General features: G+C 42.4%; 1 protein-coding gene and 1 long non-coding RNA gene across 3 annotated transcripts in view; one reads left to right on the forward strand and one right to left on the reverse strand.

Moving 5' to 3' along the window:
* SERINC5 (serine incorporator 5) overlaps positions 1-23,647 on the reverse strand; it is a 35,442-nt gene that overhangs the window by 1,781 nt on the left and 10,014 nt on the right. Inside the window, exons 1-9 of one of the 2 annotated variants that reach the window (XM_057405461.1) lie at positions 21,006-22,645; positions 19,429-19,596; positions 12,451-12,629; positions 12,064-12,146; positions 10,280-10,373; positions 8,515-8,726; positions 7,592-7,687; positions 4,715-4,841; positions 2,961-3,027 (exon numbers count right to left, since the gene is read on the reverse strand). In XM_057405461.1, the coding sequence (XP_057261444.1) occupies positions 2,961-3,027; positions 4,715-4,841; positions 7,592-7,687; positions 8,515-8,726; positions 10,280-10,373; positions 12,064-12,146; positions 12,451-12,629; positions 19,429-19,596; positions 21,006-21,032 (1,053 nt within the window). In that variant the 5' untranslated portion in view covers positions 21,033-22,645. Of the gene's footprint in view, positions 1-2,960; positions 3,028-4,714; positions 4,842-7,591; positions 7,688-8,514; positions 8,727-10,279; positions 10,374-12,063; positions 12,147-12,450; positions 12,630-19,428; positions 19,597-21,005; positions 22,646-23,647 lie in introns of those variants that run through there. The other variant, XM_057405462.1, reaches the window with a different exon arrangement.
* Positions 13,180-20,329, forward strand: LOC130597172 (uncharacterized). Its single transcript, XR_008971687.1, has 3 exons — positions 13,180-13,271; positions 13,422-13,539; positions 20,198-20,329. It is a non-coding gene; the product is annotated as an uncharacterized LOC130597172 (long non-coding RNA).

A 23,647-nucleotide genomic window follows, 5' to 3' on the forward strand; every position in this document is an offset into this window, starting at 1 on the left:
CAAAACCTTGCCACATGGGTTGGAAATCAAAACTACACAGGTGTAAGTAAGTCAGAAATGTACTTATCTTTGAAGGATTTTGCTGAAAAGAAGCCAGAATGAGTACAAGCAGAATAAGTAAAATCAGAAATCTGGCTTTACTCCTTTACATAAATGAAGAAAGGAAAAGGAAAGCTGAAACTTACACTTCTTGTGTTAAGTGGTAATGTATATGGGAAAAGGATGCTGACCATCCAATAAATATAAGTGCATTTTCTGCACCATATCACAGTGCAAGTCAGCACCTTCTATAGTGTATCACCCACATTATTTGTCCCAATAAAATCCTACTCTGTGTTTTATTTTGGTTGTGGTCTGATGAAGACAATGAACTCTGTTAGGAAAATTCCTTTCCCTAACTATTATATCAATTGGGATTTATAATACGAAAGTGTATTAACTTCGTTTACTTGTATTAGTTCACAGCATATACTGCAATGTAATGATGTAGTGGAGTTTTACTGGAGGCTTTGGTAGTGCTCATGCTTCAATAAAATAAACCTCAGGACTGCCCAGCCCTGGAAAGAAGGACTTTGCTTCTTGGAAGGTTACAGCTGTACATGAAGCATGAAAGACACCCCTGGACAAGCAAGATAATGCCAGCATCCTAGCCCCTCCAACATATCTTTGAAACTCTCCCAAGCATCCTGGATAAGTAACTATTGCAAGACTGACCCCAGGGATGTCTGATCAATGGACAAGTGGCAAGAACACTGCGGAAACAAAGTTGTTTTGCGAAATTTTACTATGACTAGTAAAACCCACCACACCCAGTGGTGTGGGTGTCAGGGATTAGTCAGACAGAGCTACACCTGAATGCTTGAAGGGTATGGTAGGAGGACCCTGTGTAAAACCATTTGGGGTGCCCCAATCTGTCTGAGACACCCCATGCGCATGAATAAATATTTACCCTTGTGATTCCAGACTTTGTGTTCTAGCCTCTCTCCTTGGTTGGCACAGGCCAGTTGCAAGTTTTTGTAACATGCCCAACTGATACCTACCCTGAAGAAGTCTAACCACCCTGATAAACAGTAAGCAAGTTATTGTGCCTGGACAAGATAAAAGGAAGCCATGGGACACTATATCCTTGAAATAGCAACAAAAGTAGACCAAAATGTGGGAATCAGCAAGTTTTGAGAAACATAGTAACAGACAACAGGGCATGTGCAAGAATGGAGTTCATCTAGTGGACACAATGGGGAAGACTATCAAAGACCACCAGAAGACCCTGGACGACCACCTAAGAGACTAGGTGCACATGCATATAGGACACTTACATTACAATAATGAGTTATAAGAAAATTATGAATATGCTAATGGTTTATTGGAAAAGTAATGCATATGTATGTTTTATCCTGACAAAAAACTCATAGTTAAACTGCCATGCACGCATGTTAGGTGGAGCGATCCCCTGTGTGTCCAGTGCTGCAATAAAGGATGCCTGCTTTCTAAAACTCCACATTGAGTCTTAGAGAGTTCTTTGACTGAGTTTCACAGTAACACAACAATCAGATAGTAAGCTTTTAAGGTAAATTTTCCAATGGGAACATCAAACGGCAGTTTTTACCCTGCATATCCATGATCAAATGTACTCACAGGTTCACAAACTCATAAAAAGCCAAAAAGCTTATTCTTTTCTGAGCCTGGCTGAGTCTCAATAAAACCCTTACTCTGCATTTTTTCTACTGCTGTGCCAAGCCTCACCTACAGCCTGAGCAACCCTCGCGTTGCACTCACATGCTGAAGCAATGTGACTTAATTGCAACCTCTTAATCAGTTGTAATTAAATTGCCGCACACACAGAGTGAGGAAATTAGTAATGGCGACACACATACTCCTAGCCCCTTGTAATGCTTGTTTGTCTTGAGCACACAGGCAGACCTTTCCACACCACAAGCAACTGCAGAGCTCCATTCAGGCTCCTGGCCAGAAGACAAAGGCCCTTTGCAACAGGGAAGGCAATCAGAGTGCAATTAGTGGCTCTTCACCAGTCATTTCTTTATGTTTATGCTTGGCGGCTCTTGTGTCCCTCTCTAAAACCAAACGATCTGGAAATAATGCTGTCGGCAAGCACTGGGGCGGTGAGCTGCACCTTCTGGGGAAGGGGCACATCCAGGGCCCGCTGTGTCAGCCACCCCAACCCCATTGCAGCTCCTGCCCCAGGAAGGTTAAAAGCATAAGTTAAAACTGCAGATGTCAATAACACCAACAGCAAGAAAGCTACGGATTCATCCTCCAAACACATACACACGTTTGGAGAGTGACACCAGCAAGCCTAATTAAGGGGCAACTGTTACACAGCAAAACACCACTCGTTTCCCAGTGCATCCTGGGTGTTTCCAGGATAAGGTGGCCAAAGAAAAAGGCAGGTAAAATGAAGAAAACGGTCCTGCTGAAACAGGGACAAGAAACATAATCCAAGATGAAATCATAGGCAAAAAGAGAGGAAGTACTTATGTGTGGAAATAAAAATAAGAGATAGGATCTTGGGATGACTCAGTTGCTATGAGAACAAAGGCAATAAGTACTGAAAAGATTCAGGAACACCACAACTTCTTCTGATAGCTTCCTAGCAGACTTTTCCTTTAAATGAGAGGACATGAGCTTGTGTGGGGCACAGGAAGATTTACAGGAAGTGTGCAGGATGTTAAATAAACTACAAAAGCAGCAGATTATTTGAGTACATAAAGGTATCTCCATGGGACGAGCAAGACCTGCAGAACGGCCAATGTGGGCAAGTATTCTGGTATGGACTCCAGGTATAGTTTGGTTTGGTCTGGTCTAGCAACCAGAACCTGCACGCTACGAACAAGCTTTTGTTTTCACCTAATTACAGGTTACTTAGCCATGAAAAAAAAACAACAAGAAAAGCACATGAGGAAGCCTGCACAGAAATCCTGTGGGAGAAAGCAAGAACTCACTTCACTTTCGGGTGTTCCATATATGCCCCTCAGTGCTTCTGAGCTTGCACGTGTTGTTGAGGTCAAACTAGGAGCAAAAGAAGATAATGTCAAAACCCTCGGCACAAGGATAAGCCTAAGCATGATTTCGCAACACCACAGCAAACATAAATAGTTGCTTCCGTGCCTAAGCTAAGCATTTGCCTACAGCATCGAGCACTAAGCATGTGAAAAGTTTGTTCTGTGTGAGTATACACCAGCCACAGCCAGTCACTGGCCAACTCAGGCTGAATCATGAGTTTAAAAGGAGGTCACTCCTGAAAGGTGGTGAATTCATCACAATCATACAGCAGCAAAAACAGCTAAATGATCCAATTCAGAAGAGATCTCCCCTGCTGTGCACAACCAATGCTTTTATGTTAACTTTACAGCCATCACTTTGGCTCAGCATTTCTGTAAAGGCTTTCTGGCTAAGGAACAGGTCACTGGCAGCAGTTTGATTTCAAAAGTAAATTACCAACAGTGTACCAGTGGTCAGAAATCACTTTCTTGCATGACTGTAGTTGTCTGGGGGGAATCATATCATCAATTAGGTTGGAAAAGACCTTTAAGATCTTTGAGTCCAATCCTTTCTAGTTTCTTCTGAGAATAACCATTTCTTGCCCAGTCTTCCCCGTTCAGAATGTGTAATGCAAATCTACCTTCACCCACAGGGAGACGTGTTAATGCTTTGCTGCACACACTACGCCTTAGTAAGCAATACTTAAAAACCTTCCCCTTGAAGGCCTTCTTACCTACCCGGCTACCTGGTGCACTTCCCCTGCAGGTTATGTGAAAGTTGTCTGCGTTCCTGAAACACTTTCCTGAGGCACTGAAAATACTGTTCTAATGCAAACTAAACACATGATATCCATATATTTCATATCAGAATTAAAAGAAACACATGCATATTTGACAGCATAATAATAGCTGTGCTACTTCTTCAGAAATTCTGGTTTTCACTTCAAAATTAGAAAGGAGTTTCAGTACGTGAATTTTGAAGTGGACTGATTCAGAAGCAGAACTTGCTCAAAAACCTGCAGCAGGCAGGCAGTGCTGTTTCCTGATAACCTGCACAGCCAAAACAGGCAATACAGGTGACAACACATCACCTTTCAAATAAAAGCAACTCCTCACCTCCCCATCCTGAAGCATGACTGAATTTATTGATGTGAGCTGCAATGATACAAGGTGAGCATCACAAGTGTATGGGCACAAACAGATTTTTCTGGATAAGGAGATCACTGGCAAATCCTGATGGCAATACTGCACTCATCACTTGCTTAAAGGAAGACCTAAACCCTCCCAGTTTTGTTAATTTGAAAGACCCTCAGGGAACAGTCTTAGCCTCTGCCAGGAGGCTACAGAAATTTCAGGTACCTTTGCAGATGGTCAGAACTGCATAGTTTTTCTTGCAGAAAGAGTAAATTCAGAATCAAACCACCCTGAGACTGTCTGAGATCCTGGACAGCTGGAAACTTTTCCCCCTCCACCTCCAGATGTAAAATGCTCTATTTGGTTTTAATGAAATGTATTTGTTTCAAAAGTTGTACTATCTTGTTGAACATTTTTGGCTAAAACATCTAACCATTCTGAAACTGGGGGAGAATGTGAACCTTCCAGCTCAGTTCTATTTCTCCCCACTATTTTGTCTGCATGAGGCAAGCTATACGCCTTCTCTAGTTAGACCATGACATTACATTTACTGTGAGGCAAGTGCAAACCCTCAGACTTACCAAGAATATAAAATGCAGCCAAACAAAATGGTAGTACCCAGGCCAGTAACTAGGTTTTCATCTCTGTGCAGGTCTTGACTAAATTCAGGTACACAGATTGTGATGTTCCGATTGTTTTCATCCAGGACTTCACAAAAGAAAACAAACAAAAAAGTACAGTTAACAAAGCTCATTCCACTGCATTTCAAAGTAGTCATCAGACTGACGGTATTCAGCAATATATCTTTATTAATTCAGACACTGGTATATTTCAGTTGTTTCTATCTACCTTCTAAAAAGTTCATCCAGAAAAAATTACATAAATCTGATGTGGCATATTCTGTGTTTCAGGCAAAACAAAAATGCAGCTAAGTAGTGTACTTAAATTTCTTATTTGATGAGAGCAGACAAACAAGGAAAAAGACTGGTGAACTGTGAAACAGGAAGTTGGAAGTTTACCACCATTTCATCCAGGACAACATATAAGAACAAGGTAGTAGAGTCTCAAGACCATAAATTTCTTTGGCAGCACAGGTGCCTTGAGGACAACTGTGAAATTCATACTCAGTGAAAGAAGATGGTGTGTAGTTGCCCTGTTCTCAGATGCATATACAGAGGCCCAAAGTAAAGGAGATGCACCGCTTACAGGCAAGATTTTATCTGAACATCTAAACAAATACTACTCCTAGGTCCCTGAAATGAAATTAACTCCTTGTTCTAAGATGCATCTGGCTTTTTGGTGTGCGGAGTCAAGGTAAGGCAGAGGCAAGTCAAGCATCACCCCAAAGCAGGAGATGTCACCTGCACCTTATTTCAAATCAAGAGCTTTTGGAGCCAGTGCTGTTCAGACAAACTGTGTTCCTATCTCCTCTTTTCTCCAGCAGCCACACTGCACCCCCATTGGGAGAGCACAACTGTTTGTAAGAGCAGAGGGCAAAATGAAGTAAAGGCTGCACCCCAGTTAAAAATAAACTCAAAGCCAGTATTCTGACCTGCTGGGGGAGGACTTTGCATGGCCCCACAGAGCTGCACAAACATCTTTATCAGCAGACAGCAGGGACAGCATGGGGGTTGGAGCAGAAGAAGGGACAGCAAGCCTTGGAAGGCAAGATGGAACATTGCGGACAGAGATGTGTAGAAGCCTCTACCTGTCCATCAGGGACACCTCTGCAGCAAGGCAGATCCACTGTTTAGCAGGCCTTTTAGCTAACTCTGGCACCAAAAAGCTAAGGCACATTGTGATAAGCACAGGTTCAGTAGACATTACCTTTTGTTTGCCCGTTCCTTCTTAAGACATTTGCAACTCTGCTTTTTGGGTGTTGTAAATACTTGTGGCTTTCATTTACTTCAGGCCTGGTTTACAAAGTGGCTGAATGGCAAGAAGGCCAGTTTGAAAGTCCCTCCTTGAGGAATGAATCAACATTAGATAAATTCATGGCAAATCTGAGTAACAGGCCATGGGACACCTTAGCGTTAGCACCCCACACATTGTCCAGCACATGCCACTGTAAAAGCAGCAAAGGCGAATATGAGAGTCCTTATCACACAAACAGGGAAGAAAGGAACATCTCAGAGAGGATGACAACCATGAGAGTTCTCTGACCTGAGAAGATAAGGAAGAGCAACAGATTCAGAAGGTCTGAGAGAGTGTGCTTGATGCGTACTCTGACCAATGCAGTAAACACACTTGCAGTACATACAAAAAGAATCATAGCATTCATTTAACTGCTGAAGACTTTGTCTGTCACAAGCACAAAAGAACACAGGGCCTATGATTTAATGCCACACATCACTTTCTTCCTCCCTTTTTTTAACATTGTGTCAAGTCTTGTGAGTAATTCAGATGCCTTCTAAATTAACTTATATGTTCATTCAAAAACACTGCTTAAGCTCCTTAAATAAATCTTCCACCTAAATACTGTCTGTCCACCTTAGCTCTAGAAGACATTTTTGTGTGTGCCTGTGCCTACACAAGTTTGGGAGAGATTCTTTCCCCCATCTCTCCCCCTTCTTCTTAAGAGGTGTCTATAAAAACTTCCTCCTGCCAACAGACTTGTTCTCTTCTAGTTACTATTTCAGCTCTTCCAGTTGAGCAATAATAAAGAAGGGTTCAAATTAGCATTACTAATTTGAACCAGAAAAGTCCTCTTCAAGTGAAAAGAATGCTCCCTGTCCAAACAGGTGAATGTGATTGTTAACTGGGAAAAGGAAAGTTTGACTTGTGTTTGTAATGTCTTGTTGGTTTTCTGTAGCATAAAGAATTGGAAACTCCAGGGAGTTCCCTTCTCCTGGTTTGCAGTGCCAACGGTTAGAAGGCAAGTCAAGTGGAATACAGAATCTGTGCTGAAGAGCATCATCTCAAACAACTGCAACCTAACTCCACGTCCTTTCTCAGAATGTCTTCTTTCAAAATGGAAGACAAGTTTTTGCTTCATAAGGAGTCCACAGCTAAAGCTATCTAGCATAACAATTATAGAAGTGATTTTAGTATCAACTGTGATGGCCAGCACTTACTAAGCGCTGGGAACCTAGTAAAATTTTTGATGGAACTGATCACACAGCTTCTTCCAACAGCATCTAAGCGCCATTTGTTCCAACTCCTTTCCCATGATGTGACCAAACACATTATATATTGTATGAGAACATGCACTTGCCACACAAGGAATAGGCTAGAAGACTCTAGGAAATTTGATGGCAGGAAACAGGTACATGGAGAGTGCCAATTTCATGGTTTCTCTGCTGCTGGAATTATTTCTAGTGTTTGCAATTTCTTCTGCATAGGCCAGAACAGACCAAAGCCAGCACTCCAATATCCCTAAATTTTTTAATTCATGTTTGTTAAATTCTAGCTTTTAATACATGTCTAAAAGAATTCACGTAGAACATTACATAACTTACTAGTTTCTGGTGGCTTGCTGGACAGTGCAGAGAAAGTGAGGTACATGACGTAGCAGCTGATAACGCCTGACTGCAGCAAACCAGAATGGGGCTGGCCTTTACAACAAAGGGGAAAACAAGTTATTTTTGCAGACAATTTAACAAACTGAAAAACAAAATCATATCCTTTAAAGAGCAGCACATCAGTATCCTTCAGAAGTGTATCTTTCATGTTTTATGAAAAGAAGTATATCTTTCATGGTTTAGAGCCATTCATACATTTTTAAGTCAGTTTAGATACCCTTCCAGCAGCATGTAAAGAGAAAAGAGTGTCCTTTAGTTCTGATGGCTGTTTTAGAATGGTATTAAAGATTCCCTGAAAGTGGTGAATCACCCCTCTATTCTCACCAAAAGCACCAACTTTCCAAAACCTCTTGACGTGACAGTTTTATTTGCCTGTAAATTTTGTGTTGGAGTAACTCAAATTACTATTTCCAAGTCCAATATATGCAAGATAATAACAGCACACATATATGCTTCATATACTGAAACATAAAATACTCTTGTCAACTCCTCCAGGCCCAAAATTTACAGATGGTAAACCACAAGCAGTCAAAAGTAAATGGTGGATGAATTTGTCAGCTATTACTCAACTGCTATCACTGCAAGAGTTGTGTAAGCTCCACAGTGCATTACCAGCCTAAAGCTTTCTTCACACTATGCCTGCCTGATGGCACACCCAAAATGTCTCACAGTTTTCTAGTTTTAGCAGTTGAGCTGATGACCAGCAACAGCACTTCATGGTGTAGATAAAGGATAGGGGCAAGAGCAACACCAGCTCTGAACTATCTTGAGATTTTCTGCCTGGACACGGCTCATGCCCCCAGGCACACACCTGTGACAGCACCAGAGATCCAAGAGGAAAAATAGATCAGTGGACTCACGATTCTGGACACAGGGCGATATGGCCACCAGTGACACAAAGAGGCACAGGCCACCGTGAACACCAATCAGGACTTTGTTGTACATGCAGCCCTCTGAGTGTGTGTAGAAAAGAGCCATGAGCACCAGGGCTGCCACAGCAATGGAGTACAACGTGAGAGTGACCAGAGCAAGCAAACCGTTCCACATCTGCTTGTGCTTTGCACCTGCAGTCCTGCGGAGAGAGAGAGAGACAGTACCTTATCTTTGTCTTCCCTTCCCTAAAAGAATTAAATTCTACATAACTGAATTATTCATATCCTCTAATACAAAAGAGTGCTTACTTTCCTGAAATGTGTAGGTCACTACATCAACAAGGCCCTTGCAAGGGTCCTCCCGTGAAACAGACGTAAACATTCCTTAGCATTAGTGTTTATCTTCTGTATTATCATGGCCAGCTGTTTCTATAATCATAGCCCAGCATGACTCCTAGACCTTTCAATGTCTGGGATCAGCCCACCAGCACATCTCATCCAAATACCTCAGGGATTTCCTCAGTAGGAACTCAGACTGTCGCAGGTTTAGCTAGCAAGCAGTGCTCTTCACACAAGGACAGCAAAGGCACGTTGTTTGGCATGGCCTCTCTTCCGCTCCTTGCACCACCTTGACAGTTTTACCACCCATTCATTCAAAAAGCCTCATCTCCGTTTGAGTCTATCTCATCAATTTCCCTCAACTAAAGCGCAGTTCACCTTGTATTCTTCTCTTCGCCTTCCAGACTCCTCTTGCAAAGATCACCAGTTTTTTAGGGGCAGCAACTAAAAACGCTGTTTTGTCACAAAGGGATTTTTGGTGCTTGGGTTGTTTTTCTTGTTTTGCTTATTGTTGTTTCGTTTTGTGCAAACATGACTTATTTTTAAAAGAGCACCTAATGGAGGGAGTGCTAAAGTTAAATGCTGCTGCTGGAAAAGAAAAGCAGCTACAGGAATTAGCCATAACAAAACTGTGTGATATAAGGAGTTCTCACCTCTTCCTCCTTGAAAAGGTTTGCTAAAATTCTTTCTTGTCAGTCAGTACGATGATTGGAACAAGAGAGGACTGCAAAGGTTTGTAGAGGAAGAAATGAGAAACAGAAAGGATGCAGGTGGAGGCTGGAGTTCTTGCATGTATGTGGGAGAACAATTTAAATATTTTAAATTTATGAGAGGCTAAGAGCTAGGAGGGTAATAGCAAATATGCCTGAACCAGAAATGAAGTCAATACCAAAATGGGGTATACGTGGGTTGATAATGGAATCTTTCATATATATATGAAAAAAGTTGAAGAGAAAGTAGCAGTTCTCATGTCAAGAAACAATTTAAAAAAATGGATGTGCATTAAAATGAAACAAAAAAGGCAGGATTTACCATTTTATATCACTGTATACAGTTTCACTGTTACATTTTGCAAATCCAGTTTTACCCTCTTGCACCACTGTTTCTTAGCAGATATGTTTTCATATAAAATATAAAATAACTTCAAGGTTTTTGCATGCTAACATGCTACTGATTATTGGAAGCTAAGCAATTCCATGTAAGAATAGATCAGCAGAGTAGAAGTGAATAAAGAGAAAACATCTGGGGAAGGAAAAAGTGGATGAAGCAAAGGTGAACAGCTCTAAACATTGAAATGAAAGGGTCTTCTTTCAAAAATTACATCCATGCTATTTTTAAATTCCTTGTTATGAGCAATGTAATGTTCAGGAGTCCACTAGAATTTTATGCAAGTAACTATTTGCCCAACACATACCAATTTTTATTCCATTTGTGTGTAAACTCAACGAGCAGGATGAGCTGAATGGCAATGAAAAGGAAACCTCCAGTTGCTCCTACGTAGCGCCAGGCTGCAAAGCAGAGGCAGAAAATAGGTCAAACTGCAGTCGCCTTTCCCTTGAGATAAAATGGAATCACTGTCTATGCAGTGAAGCCGTAAATGCCGTTTAAAGATCTCAAGCCCGCAGACGTAGCAGAAGATTTCAGCTGAAAAGCCAACTCAGCTAACTGAAGATTAGCTACCTCATGAATTCAGCTTCCAATGTACTCCCCTTTCAAAATAAGCCTGTTAGGACACGTATGGAGTTTCCATAACCTAGAGAATTTTTGTGGGGACTATGAGTTACTATATTCAGACAGAAAATACTGAAACCTTTATTTGCGACTGGTGGCATGAAGACATTCCACAGGAATCTAAACCCTGAAATTGCAAGGTACTGGAACACAGTACTATAAAGGGCAATTTCTTTCCGTCCAAATTCCAGTACCACAGAAAAACAAAGGCGGAGCTTACCTACTTACAAATGTTGTCCCGAGCCACTCCCAAAGAGACTGGAACACTTGGTATTCACTTTTAAGAGAGGTTGTTTGACTACTTAACCACTGACCTACATATACTGTATTTAGGTAGCTGTTTGGATACTTCAGACAATAGATATCTTACGTACAACATCAGATGTATCTGAGAAAATACAGGTACCTATTTAAATGTTTAGTTGCTTAAACAGCTTGCGCAGCATGCTATGCAGTACATAGCCTGTACATGACTCCAAGTACGCAGCTGATTTCAGATGACACCTGTAAAACTCAAGTTCAGGGACTGACTGTTTATCAGGATGTGCAGACTACAGGTTCAGAGAGAGAAGTCAGAAGGCAATTTCAGGAAGAAAGCTTGTTATGCTGTATCTCCACTCTGGGTTAGGCTGGTTTCCCTTTGAGAAACAGCATTCCTAACCAACGCAAAAAGTTCTGCTTCCCCTTTTCTCCAGACGCTTCAGTTCAAAATTAAAAGGGTCACTTGCAAAGATGATAAGCAGTCTCTCTTGCTTATGAGTACAATGCATTGCACAAGTGCATCTTTCTAATCCAAACAGTGATTAGATACTAAGGACAAGTACATATAGCCATCCCATGACTTCATGGGCGAGAGGAACAGGGATAAGGAGACCTTCACTTCCGGGGCATCTAACTGAGCCAGGACCAAACAATGCCTGTCTGGTGCCAGGGTGTCTTCCAAAACTAGAAATGCTTCAAGGCACAGCATCCTCAGCAGAGCACCCCAAAAAGTCTAATTTTACCTTCATGCATTTACACCACCAGCCTGACAGCTAACATCCCAAATTCTTTCGCAGCACTGCAGGTTTCCAGCAGCAAACACCAGCATCCAGAAAGGCACTGTGCTCCCTCAAGAACCAGCACCTCTCCATAAACACAGCATGAATCTGGCTGCTGCACTACTGCAGAGCAACCTGCACAAGCCAAACTAACAAGTGGCTCTATGCCCTTGAGAGAACCATTTCTTGTGCACCATTACAGCTCTTCCCATCTTAAACAATCTGAAGGACAGCACCTACCCATTTGGCCTGCTCCTGGTCAGAAAAAAACATGCTCTTTACTGCATGTAAACTACATGAGCTTTTCTCATGAAAAGACCATCTACTTTCATGAGAGGACCACCTACTCTGTACACAGTTTCCCTCAAACTTTGCTTGAAGAAACATGGTAATATGAATGAAGCAGCACTACAAAACAAGGACATACCATTGAGGAAAGTGTCCTGATCAGGAATGAAGAAAGCTCCTGAGCACATTGCTGCCAGAAGTATAAGTTTAATCAGCCAGAATCTAGACAAGAGGAGAGGGGAAAAAAAAAGTCATTTGGTTACAATAGGCATTAGAGGTCTTCAAGTCAACTATCATGAGAGAAATCTTTATTTAAAGCCTGAGATCAAACAAAAGAAAACCCCCCTTTGATGACTGACTGACGCTTTAGTTAGTTCTCACTTGACTGCATTATTTCTGACAAAAGCAGAAAATCAGCTTTTGGGTTGGGTTGGGGTTTTTCTGCTTAGTGCTACATCCAGCTGGAAAGCAGGCAACACAAACTGGTAAAGAAAAGTGGAAATGAAGCAGTCAAACAAATACTCACCCATTATGAACGTATGCGCGGCAGCTTTTGCTGCTGTTAATTTTGATGGTGAATAAGAAGAACAAAAAGAAGAAACAGGCCATTCCAAAACAGACTTTGTACACTGCAGAGTATCCCACCAACTTCTCACACATCTCACCCGCCTGAATACTCTTGCACATCTGCTTGTAGAAGGGAATCTGAAAAGCACATGTTACAAGCTGTTAGATAGGACACAGGACTCCTTGTAACCAAGCATGTCTGCATCTGCTCACCACCAACTTTTCACTGGCTTCTTTTAACATATTTCTTTCTTGATAACCCCCTGCCTGGATTTAAGGTTCAAGAGACATAAATGTAAAACACAAAGGACTGGAGTTGTCTAGAGCCTCCAGTCTCAACTCCCTCCACATGCTTTGCGGGTACAAGTCCATCTTTCTTTCCTTTACTGCCCATCTCCTAAACCTAGGGACCCTCTCCCACCTTCCCATGCTTAACAGAAGACTTTGATTGCTTCAGTAATCAAGGAGGGGCATGCAGGGGGCTGCAAGGCAGGAAGTTTTGGCTCATGCTTCCCTCCATGGATATGTAGACCAAAGCACACGCAAGTGGCACAGGGGCAGCAACCCCCTCCTCTCCATCACAGCCTCTGAAAGGGCATTGTGCCAGCTGCTCTGATTTTGCTTTAAATTAACAGAGAGGCAGGAAAATTCCACCGTTCTGTTGACTCATTAAATATTTGCCTTTGAGGCCCTACTCTTGCCACAAGGGGAAAGCAAACAGCTGCACCTTTTGGCTTCAGTCTCACATGCAGAAATGACACTGGGTGCTCAAAAAATCAGGTCTGTGTGGCCAGGACCCAGTCCTGTGCGGTGCCTCCATGTAGACACCCCCCTTGCAGCCAGGGAGCCACTGAGCTGTGCAGAAATACAGACATTTGGTTAGAAAACCACTGTCGGTTTCTAAGAAAAAGCCTCTCTGTATGCTCACAGGTCTCAGCTGAGGCTGGTGAGACCAGTCGAACAACACACCAAACCCCCTGGAGTTGACTGCTGCTACCTGCACAGGTCACTGGAGGAGAGAGAAGACATGTCTGCCAGGACACAACATGTAGAAATAAGTACCTTGGGCAAGGGAGATGGGAATCAAACTTCAGAAAGCATTCAGCCAGGAAAGATTTTGCTCAGGAAAAATATGCAAAGACTGTGGGCAACACCATCCTTGAACAATTCCAAGAAGTTAGCAAAGATAGCAGACACTGCTTCCCTCAGCCTGCAGGTCGGTACACAAAACCAAGACAGGAAAGAACAAACAGGGCCCAAGAGCAAGTGATCAGGCAGTTTTTCCAGCTGGGTAGAAAGAAAGCCGAGATGCAGGAAACAAGGGGTAAACATGTAAACTGCAGGCTTTCAGCCACTAGTTTCTGTAAGCCTGCTTCTGTCAGCAGGGTATGCAACTTTCCCTGACATGCCAGCAACCCAAACCAGTCAGGAGCTCAACAACCCTCTTGCAGCTTCCCAAAACCAGCAAGTATTTTGGCAGCTCACAGCAAAGTTAGGTTGCTGTGCTAAGGGCAGCTAACATAACTACAGTATTGAGCTGATTCTAGATGGGCTAGAACCAGCCAACGAGACAAAAAGCAGGTCTCAATGCAGCTGCGCAGTGTTACAGGAGCAGATTCAAGCTGGACCACTCTGAGATGCTCTTTCAGGAGTAACTCAGAGGTGAGCAGCCACCGTGTGAGAAGCTGGACAGTAAATGAGGAGCTGTGGCTAACTTGCATCCAAGAGTTTTTAGAGAGGTGCTGAGAAATTGCCTGGAGCAGCAGGCTTTTCCCAGGTGTTGAAAGGCTATAAGCCATCAGATTGGGCAAACATGCCAGCATTCAAAACAAGCAAATGGATTGACTGGAATAATTAAGAGACCTATCAATGCCGCAGGGAAGCCAGGGCAAGCCAAGAGACCACAGCAATCCCAAGGAAAGCAACTGGCCTATCAATTTTTGCTTTCCAGTTCTTTGCTTATAAGATCAGTCAGCAGAGACTACAAAGATGTATAATAGCAAACTAACAATATTTCTGAGAAAATTGTGGATTTGCTTGCTATAGATGACCAAGGAGACAGATTTCTGCAACATCTGTACTTGGAACCAAGCAGCATTTTGCTTGAGACTTACAGAACAAAATAAAAAAAACACCCTGGCACCTGATTAATTGACTAAATTAAAACCAGATCTTTGTGTAACCGTAAGTGGGCATCTTCTTCAATTGCATAGGTTTCTACAGATGGGGTTTTGACCCTATATGTTCTTTTCTCCATTTAGTAGTAATTTCTTTACAGATCTGGCTGAGAGAAAATGGATGGATTCACAAGAACAATAGCTCAGTTTGTGCCTACACAAGCAACAAAGACCTCAGCTGTCATGTAGTATGCACAACACTATGCAGTAGCAAGTGATGACCGCAGGAACGGTCCTGTGGGATTGAACACCGTTATTGGAGACCCATGAACCTGAAGGAACAGAACAAGAATAAAACCAAACTCCTGGGGACCCCAGCAGATAATAAGCACGAGCACAATGCTGGTGACAAAAGCACTGATATAATGAAAAGAGCATGTTTTTGTGAGAGGATGATCTACTGGTGGGAGCAATTTATCAAGGCTTATGTGACTTTTTCACTGAAGGTTAAAAAAGACTAGGTTTTGGGAGGGGTTTTTTGTTGTTTTGCTGCGTTTTTTTTTTTAAGTTCTCTGTCTCTGAAATACGTTCAGCTGCTGAACAGCCTGCCCAGCCCACGTGATTTACCAGGCTTTCCGTTTGCTGGGTGGTTTTGCCAGCTGTTAAATCATGGATTAACTATTTGCCAAGTTTGATATAGTGAAATATTTACTTTAAAACTTTAAAAGCAACATAAGCTAATTTTTTTTTTGGCATCTGAGTAGGGGACAAAGCATTCTTCCTGCAGAAACTCAGTATCCGCTCAGATAACGTAAATGCCGCTATTGCTGCACAAGCAATGATGTTATCATAGCAATGTCAGCAATTTCCCGAGTGCAGTGAAACCCTTTGAGATGATAGCAACATCTACAGAAACAGGGACAGGCAGCCCTGAACTTGCTTTCCCCTCACCGTGAACTGCTGCTCCCCAAAATAAATGCAGTTCAAGAATCAATCCAACACAGCAGCACAATGTCCAGGCTGAGGCTTGGTCACTTCTCCTGCCTGTACCCAAGCTTGTGAACGCAGAAGCGCAGAAAATAGCTTTGGAGGGAGAACTGGAAGGAAGAAGTGTGTAGAAATGGGCCTGAAGAGCCAGAACAAGACCGCTTTCATCTGGATGTCCTCATTCAACAGAGGGAGAATGTGGCAGATGAACTTTGCTATAGAAGCAGAGGAAGCATGAAAGAAAATCTGTGTAGGTGGAGAGACAAGGGCAAAAACACATGCAATCTTGCATCTTGATGATCTTAAAAGTCTTTTCCAACCCGGCTGAGTCTCTGATTCTCTGATCTACGGCTAAATTTTCATCAGAGATATGCAATGGGCATCTGCACTTAAAATCCCCATTTTTAGTAGCAAAGTTGAATTTTAGCATACTGTAATACAGTTAAGGTCCAAGATACAAACCTGGCTAGGGAAAGAAGCCTGAAACCATGCTCTGCCAGAACACAAAGCCATCTAGAACTGAAATGCTTTGACAAAACTGAACTGGTTGTTACTGGGTTTTGTTTTCCTGAAAACATCTTTCTTAATTTTCCTTTCATTATTTAAGTAGGACCTGGATATTTTCAGTGTAAAACATTAGTTTTGCAACAGGTTTAACAGTAAAAATTTAATTTAAAAAAACCAAAACACTACTTCAAAAGACCAAAGCAATTTTCTTCCTTTTCTTCTCTCAATTACCCTTTTGAATCCTGTCAAATTCAACTATTTGCTTCAACAGAACATCTTTGAGTAAAGTTGTATCTGTTTTTAAAAAAAAAACCCAACAGAATTACTGGAAAAAGAAAATTATATATGGATATATGCATAGAAACACTTCAAGTTGGATGCTGCTTTGCTTCATTTTGGAACAGAATCAAGTCTCTAAACCATTTTGTGTAACTGAATATTGGTCTTTTGTGTGTTTCTGTCCACATGACTGAGGCTCTCATGTCTTGATTGATGCTCTACCCCATCATTTGGCTTGATACACAACCTTGCTCCTCTGAAATCTATTCTACACACCACTATCCAAAATAGTTTCCTGGTCAAAACTACCCACTCCTTCCCTACCCCTCCTGTGCCTCTTACTTCTTCCACAGAAATCAAACACAAATGCCTTAGTTTCTTTGGACATTTTTCAGAATTTAACCCTTTAGGGCTCTCTTGGTGTCCCATGGGTGCAGGAACAGCTCAGGAGAAAACTCCCCCCACAAAAGACAAGTGTCCAACTCTTAAGGCTCATCACAAAATATGATGTCCTTAAAATCTTGCTGGTTAGACTAGGAACTAAGGTTTTGAAATGATACCCAGGTACAGTGTCCTCCCACTGACACATGGTTCCATCTATCTGCTAGCTTTGGTGAGGATGTGGAAGCTGAGACCCCTGTGACAGGGACTCATTTTTCCAGCCACATTGCAGGGCACAGAGTCTGGAAAACTGTCATAAATGTTTTTTAATAGGCAGAATGCATGACCATGGGGGTAGATTAATACAACAAAACAAATACAAACTTTTTTTTACAAGTCTATTTAAGGTGTCCTTAAAAGATGTACGTTCACTGCTGCTTCCTCTCAAAAAAATGCCAAAGGACCAAGTGCTACAATAAATACTTTTAGAAGTACTTTAGACTTGGGAATTTATAGTTAATCAACAAAAAAAAAAAAAAAAGACTGACAAGGGGGAGATTCCTTTCATGTAACAGTGTCCTTGAACTCTAAACTGGTAAAGAAGACACATGGTTGCCTGCCAAGATTATGGCTCCGTAAAGGACTGCACTAAAATTTTATTTTTTATTTTCATAATAATTTTAAAAAATCTGATTAAAATTAATTAGAAGTCTGTTTCCTCTCAAGGAAGAGGGTTGAGGTCCTAGAAGCATGATGCACAGCGTTTGCTTACAGCCCAGCTTCAGGACTTACGAGTGCTCCACAATCCAGCCAAAAGCAGAGGAATCAGTAAGTTCCCAGCACTTTCAAAACACTTTCAAAGCACAGTTCATCACTGGGAAACTGAGGACTGGTTAGCCTCAGTTATTATTTCCAAGGTGCACTCTATTACACCTGGGCTGAATTAGCTTCAGGAGTCTTTGAACTTTCAACAGCCCCAAACATAATTATTAAATTAGAGAGCAGATAAAGGAAGCCTACTTTCATATGGTGCATTTACCATTCAAAGACATCAAATGTTCTAAATTAAGAGGGTGATTATCTTTCCACTTCACACTAACAGCTACTTTATGCTATTTCTTCCCACACTGAGCTTTCAAGACTATGAACTGGAAAAGAAATTTGGCAATACTGAAAAGGATGTTGTTGAAGGCTTCCTGAATCACTTTTCTGTTGGATAAAGACAGAGTATTTTTGTTAGGGGTACAAGCTGCATTAAAACCACACTACTGATGGAAAATGACTTTATGAAATTTGGATATGAGCACGTAATTTGTCTCCTACACAGTTGAGTTCCCTGGGTTATTCACTTTTTTGCCAAGCTAAGCATCCAGTAAGTCAAAGTAATTCTTGGCAAGCAAATTCAGCATGCACATGTTGAGCAGTCACAGCTCACAGGCAAGCATCATGCCTGTATTGGGTACTCTTTCAGGGCGGTCAGCAACTGCTGGTAGCCAGGGGTAAGAAGGTGGTGGTAGAACAACTCAAGCAAAGTGCTAGTAAAAGAAAGAAAATCAGGACAGAACATACAAAGAGGGTACAATGGGAAGAAAGAAAGGTCACTGGCAGCACAGCAGAGAAACCCTTAAACTAGCCCTATCCTAAGCCTGCTGGTTCATCTGTGTTGCAGCCATAGGGTGCAAACACCTTGATCTTGAATGGTGAAGAGCTAAGTGTTTCACAGAAAACTGCAAGTCAAGCACAGAAGGTAAGCTCAAACAGCAATTGGTTAAATGAGGAAACAGCCTTAACTGTGCACTCACTGGCACTCGGTCTTGGGAGGGTAACACAAAACAACTAGGTGACCTTCTTAGTGAGGGAACCATTCTGAACCTCCAGGGCATGCACAGCCTTGAAGCAGGCCCAATGGTGAGTTTGGTGGAGAAACTTCAAGAATTAAACAATCCAGCCATTGTTCCCTCTACTTAAAAAAACAACTTCTTTTCTTGTAGTTTGTAGGGGATGAGAGAGAGGATTTGTGCTATTGAGAGCAGCTTGGGCAGCTGAAGAAACCAAACCGAAGACAAGGTACATCGGGTCCAGTGTTGAGACTGCAAGCAGGCTGCTGAGCATTTAGCTTAGGAAAGTTATATTAAGACTCTGAAAGAAACCTGAGTTTTAAAATCTAGTTTTAGCCACAGCTCTTTCATGCTTTAGAAGCTTTTTAATTAAAAAGACAATTAGAGATGAATAATATCTTCTGTGGTTACAGCCCATGTGAATAAACTGACTCAACACACACTGAAGAAAACCCCTTGTAAAGGATCTGCATGGCAGTAGTCTGTCACACAGCACCAAGAACACAGAATTAAAATTATAAATACAACACTTGAACAGCTGTTTTCTAATTCGCTACTTCTGCTACTAAACAAGTTGCCAGAGGCGAATTCAATGCTGGACTGAATTGATTTGTTCTACTATAACATGTCCCCTAATGGGCTTTAGTGACACTACCTGTGCAGCAAACCTGGGATGGGTTCACTGCAGAGCAATGAAAGAGGAGGAAGACTGCTAGTCCTGTGTCCCTTGACTCTTCATGTTGTGAAACACACTCAACAGGTGAGAAATTGACAGGAGGGAGACCCATTTCCTCCCGGGGCAGCAGTGGGTTCATCTGTCTTACTCACGTGCGTTTTCATCTCGTTAGCTACTGTTGTTGACATCATGACACAACAGATGATAGTCACCAGCATGAAGTAAAGCGCATACATGAAGCGGGTGCTGGTTGACTGTTTGATCTTGGGGCAGCATTTGCAGCACAAGGAACAGGCAGCAATACCGCAGCAGCAGGCCAACTGGAAAGGAAGACAAAAAACACAAGTCATTCCATCACCCCCTTTAGGTTTCTATTGCAAAAGTCAGTCAGGGAATCTGTGAGACTTTCTGTAAAACTCCAGAATTTCTTAAGTCCTCTCTTCTCAGCCGAGCAGCATTTAAGTGGAAGGAGATTGCCTTGTTTATCAGAAGTCACTAGGTTGAAGCACATCAGCTTCTAGTTTTCCGACACGCTAAAGCTGAGTGAAGAGGATGAGGAGGAATTGATCCAGATTTTCTTAATCCTGCTCTTTACTACTGCTGTGCAACTCATGGTCCTGACATGTTTCACCCAGCAGAACAGGCATTGCAATGGTAAATCTCTGTTTTCTGCAATACACTCTCCCTCCTCTGTAGTGATAAAACAAATCTGCACAAGAGGGGCACAGACCCCCAGATTGTTTACTTCTAACATAAAGACAAAACAATTTGGTTTTTAAGACAAGCTGGAGGCTTTGTTTCAAAACAAGCTGTGCAGATCCATTTCAATTCACCAGAACCATACTGTCCTTTTTAGGTCCCATTTCTGGTGCACACACAAACAAAAAACTGTTCTTTTCTTTTCTGTAATTTCTGATACAGAACTTTTTATGCTACCAAAGACTTTGAGCAAATCAAAGCGAACAGGAAAACTGCTGAACTCTTGGAAAACTTTCAGCAACACTCTGGGATAGCGGTCTGAAGGCTTTGTAAACAGACAACAGCTACAAAGAAAGCCAAACAAACACAAACAAACAAACAAACAACAAGCTACAAAAGTTCTAAATATTTTGGGAAGTAGAGAAAGACTCTGGAAATACTGGCCTTGCTGTGAACAAAGACAGCTGAGCTTGAAGGACCCAAAATACAATGGCATCATCCTGTACTGAAGAAAGCCAGAGAAGAAAGAAGACAAAAGAAAGAAAGGCAAATTCACAGTTATTTCACCCTTTGCAAAGGTGAAAATGGGGATCCCACATACAGGATGGCAAGGGGAAAAAATCACAGCTGCAAGGAAAATAATAGCAAATCACACTTCAGCTGCTACTGTCTCCAGTGTTTAATCATTATTAGAGACACTATTCCTTGTGTATTTTAGTTCTTTTTACCTGCAACTGAGGGTCCACCAAGACAAAAACCAGGAAGCACAGCAAAAAGCACATAATGGCCTTATTCAACAGGGAAAAGGTACTGGATAAATCCTACAAGGGCTCTACCTTGATGCTTATTATTTCCTAACTGTTAACGGTATCATTAACTTTCAAAGAAGCTGGATTCACCTTCCCTGCCTTCTACATTTAGAAAAGTCATATATAAAAATATAAGCCTTATTTTTATACATAAGGCAGCACTGTTCTTGGCCAAGCCAGTCCTTGCAATAGGCAGCAGCTTCAAATGGCTCATGTGTTACCCCAGCAGCCGTGACCATAGGAAGCATTTTTGGACATCAGCAGGCAGCCAGGAGCAGGGAACATTTCTTCCAGGTCTCAGTGCTGCCAACCCAGAGCGACCTGAGCCCACAGCATTCCCATTTTTGAGGGTCTCACTGTGGCAGGTGTGTAGCACAGGGGTGGTCTGTGGCCAGTGCCAGGGACTCAAGAAGACCGAGGTTGCTTTTTCCCAGTGTTTCCTCATCCCTCAGAGGGACCATGGATCAGAGGATCCCCTGCTGTCTAGCAAGCAGCTGTACAAGAGGGATGGGTTTTCTTAGCCCTTGACAAGGGACTCAAAATTCACAAGTGCCACATTCGAGTCACCCAGACAAACTTTACTGGCTTGTATGTGCCTTTTTCCTCCCAGGAAATTTCCTCTTCCAGCACCAATGACTGTCCAACCCAGAAAAGAGAGTTTCATGTGCCTGTTTGCAGACACATATCTGACGTAAAACCACAGAGTCTCACAACCAACACGGGTGATCAAACATTATTTTGAAGAAGTGTCTTGAAAAGATTCCCAGCTTATCGTTTCCTTGCCATGTCTATCTGCTGCAACACCCAAGATCGGGCTTCCTCCCTTCAGCTCTGCAGAAAGCAGGTGGCAGAGGCCCTTGCCTCACTCAACAACAGCTCTTGGGTTTGCAGGAGACATGAAACAGAGAGAGTCCAAGCCTGCTCCCACGTTGCCCTTCCCTCCATCCAACGCTGGATCTCACACCAGCAGAGATGGAGGCCTCAAAGCACACAGCTGCTAAAACTGCTGCTGCTGCAAAGCAGAAATTCGCCCCAAAACACACAAAGCTCCAACTGTGGGGAATAAACAGAATGGGCTCGTGCTGGCACCAAAGCTGGAAATTGATGTGCATAAGCACATCGTGCAAGTATACTTTCAAAATAGAAGGCAGTGATGGCGGGGTGGCAATTTCATTTTTTATAGGTAGTGAAATTAAGTTAACTTTTACAGCATCAATACAATTCCAAGAAACAAGAAAGCTATCGTAAGTTACTGACTCAGTAAACAAACGGAATAGTAGCATTTCAAAACAAAAGTGTACCAAGAAAGTATAATTCATCCACTCCAGAATTGTGGGAGGAAAAAACAAATTAAAAAAAAATTAAGATTAAAGGTCCTTTCAGTCTGTACCAGAGAGATCCAAAGATCCCACAGAGAACTTCAACTGCTGGACACACTTGCCATAACGCTAAAAACTACAGTACAGAAGTAAAAAGGTATGCAGCTTTGGCATTTGTAAGGGAAACATTTTCCTAAACCAGGCGCTAGAGAGCTCTGCCAGTGAAATCCCATTTGCATCCAGCAAAGTGTCTGCTATTCCAGTCCTGGGTCTCTGGACCTGCTATTTAAAGGAACAAATACTTATATGGAATATATAGTTCAATTTATGCATTGTACCACATTACTTGGAGAGACTTTAATGATAGTTTCTAATACTGAACATGCACCCTATAAATTGGCAATACTTGTGAAAATACCAGTGTCTTCATCTTTTTTCAGCACTCCTTTCTGCACTCTGAATAGCCATGGAAACCACAGAAAGTTGGTTAGATTATTCAGCCACAGTCCCAGGCTGGGTGGTTTGGGGTTTTACCCCTTTTTTTTCTTTTTCTTTTTTTTTTTTTCCCCTTTTTTAAACTCTGGTTATGACTAACTACATTCCATAGTAGGCCACCATGAAAGAAGTGTTACCCAAAAAGTAAATCAAAACAGTCTCTGTCCCAACGAGTAAGACGCTGGCTACAACCCACTGACCTGAGAGGTGTCAAAATCTTTGGGTGACAGGCTTCAAAGCCCACATACACAACAAGTTCTCTGTTAAGAAGTTGCAGTCAACATGCAGCTAAACTACACAGCCGCTTTTCCATGGGCATGGCCCATCTCACCTTGCCTCTGCCTTTTGACTGCAGAGAGGATCTGCCCAGGGGCTCAGGACCCACTGGTGCAGAATTGCAAGCCAGTAACAAACCCTTCCCACGTCAAAAAAGATGACTGTGGAAAAATGCAGGTAACGTCATAAATCTTTTACAGGTTTAGCTATCATTAAACTAAAGCTCCTCCAAAAGATGCAGAAGGAACCCATCAGTGGTTTTCAAGACACAGACAACCCAAGGCCTGTGATAGGTGCCCTCAGGCAGGCCTTGGGAATCCTGGTCTGTATCTACAGAGCTTCTTCCAAGGCCAGGGTCCCCAGGAGCGCAGGGCAATGGCATCCAAAGGCCAGGCTTCCCTGGCAGGAGTCTCATGCTGCAGTGGGTTCTGGCTTCATCTTTTTCACGCAAATGCACTCAGCAGCCAGGCAGCAAGTACAGCCGCCCCAGCTTCACATCCCCTCACCAGGTGAACACCACAGTCTGACAATCATTACAAGCACTACGCAAGTATTTATGCTTCCCCCAAATACTTAGGATGAGCTCACACTGACCCACTGCGTACACCAGCCGCCTGCTGTGCTCGGTGCTACCCTTTCAGATCTCAAGGAGGGTGAAGTGCCAGCTTGCCTGAGATCCCAAAACTTGAAAATCTAGTTAGTGTACCTGAAAGCAGACTGTGCCGTGATCCGCACTGCCAGGACCATGGCTGACCTGACTGGTTCCACAGCAG

The sequence above is a fragment of the Pezoporus wallicus genome, unplaced genomic scaffold (assembly GCF_028554395.1).
Source record: "Pezoporus wallicus isolate ANWC-B61680 ecotype Strahan unplaced genomic scaffold, APGP_CSIRO_Pwel_v1 scaffold_2696, whole genome shotgun sequence".
Classification (NCBI taxonomy): Eukaryota; Metazoa; Chordata; class Aves; order Psittaciformes; family Psittacidae; genus Pezoporus; species Pezoporus wallicus.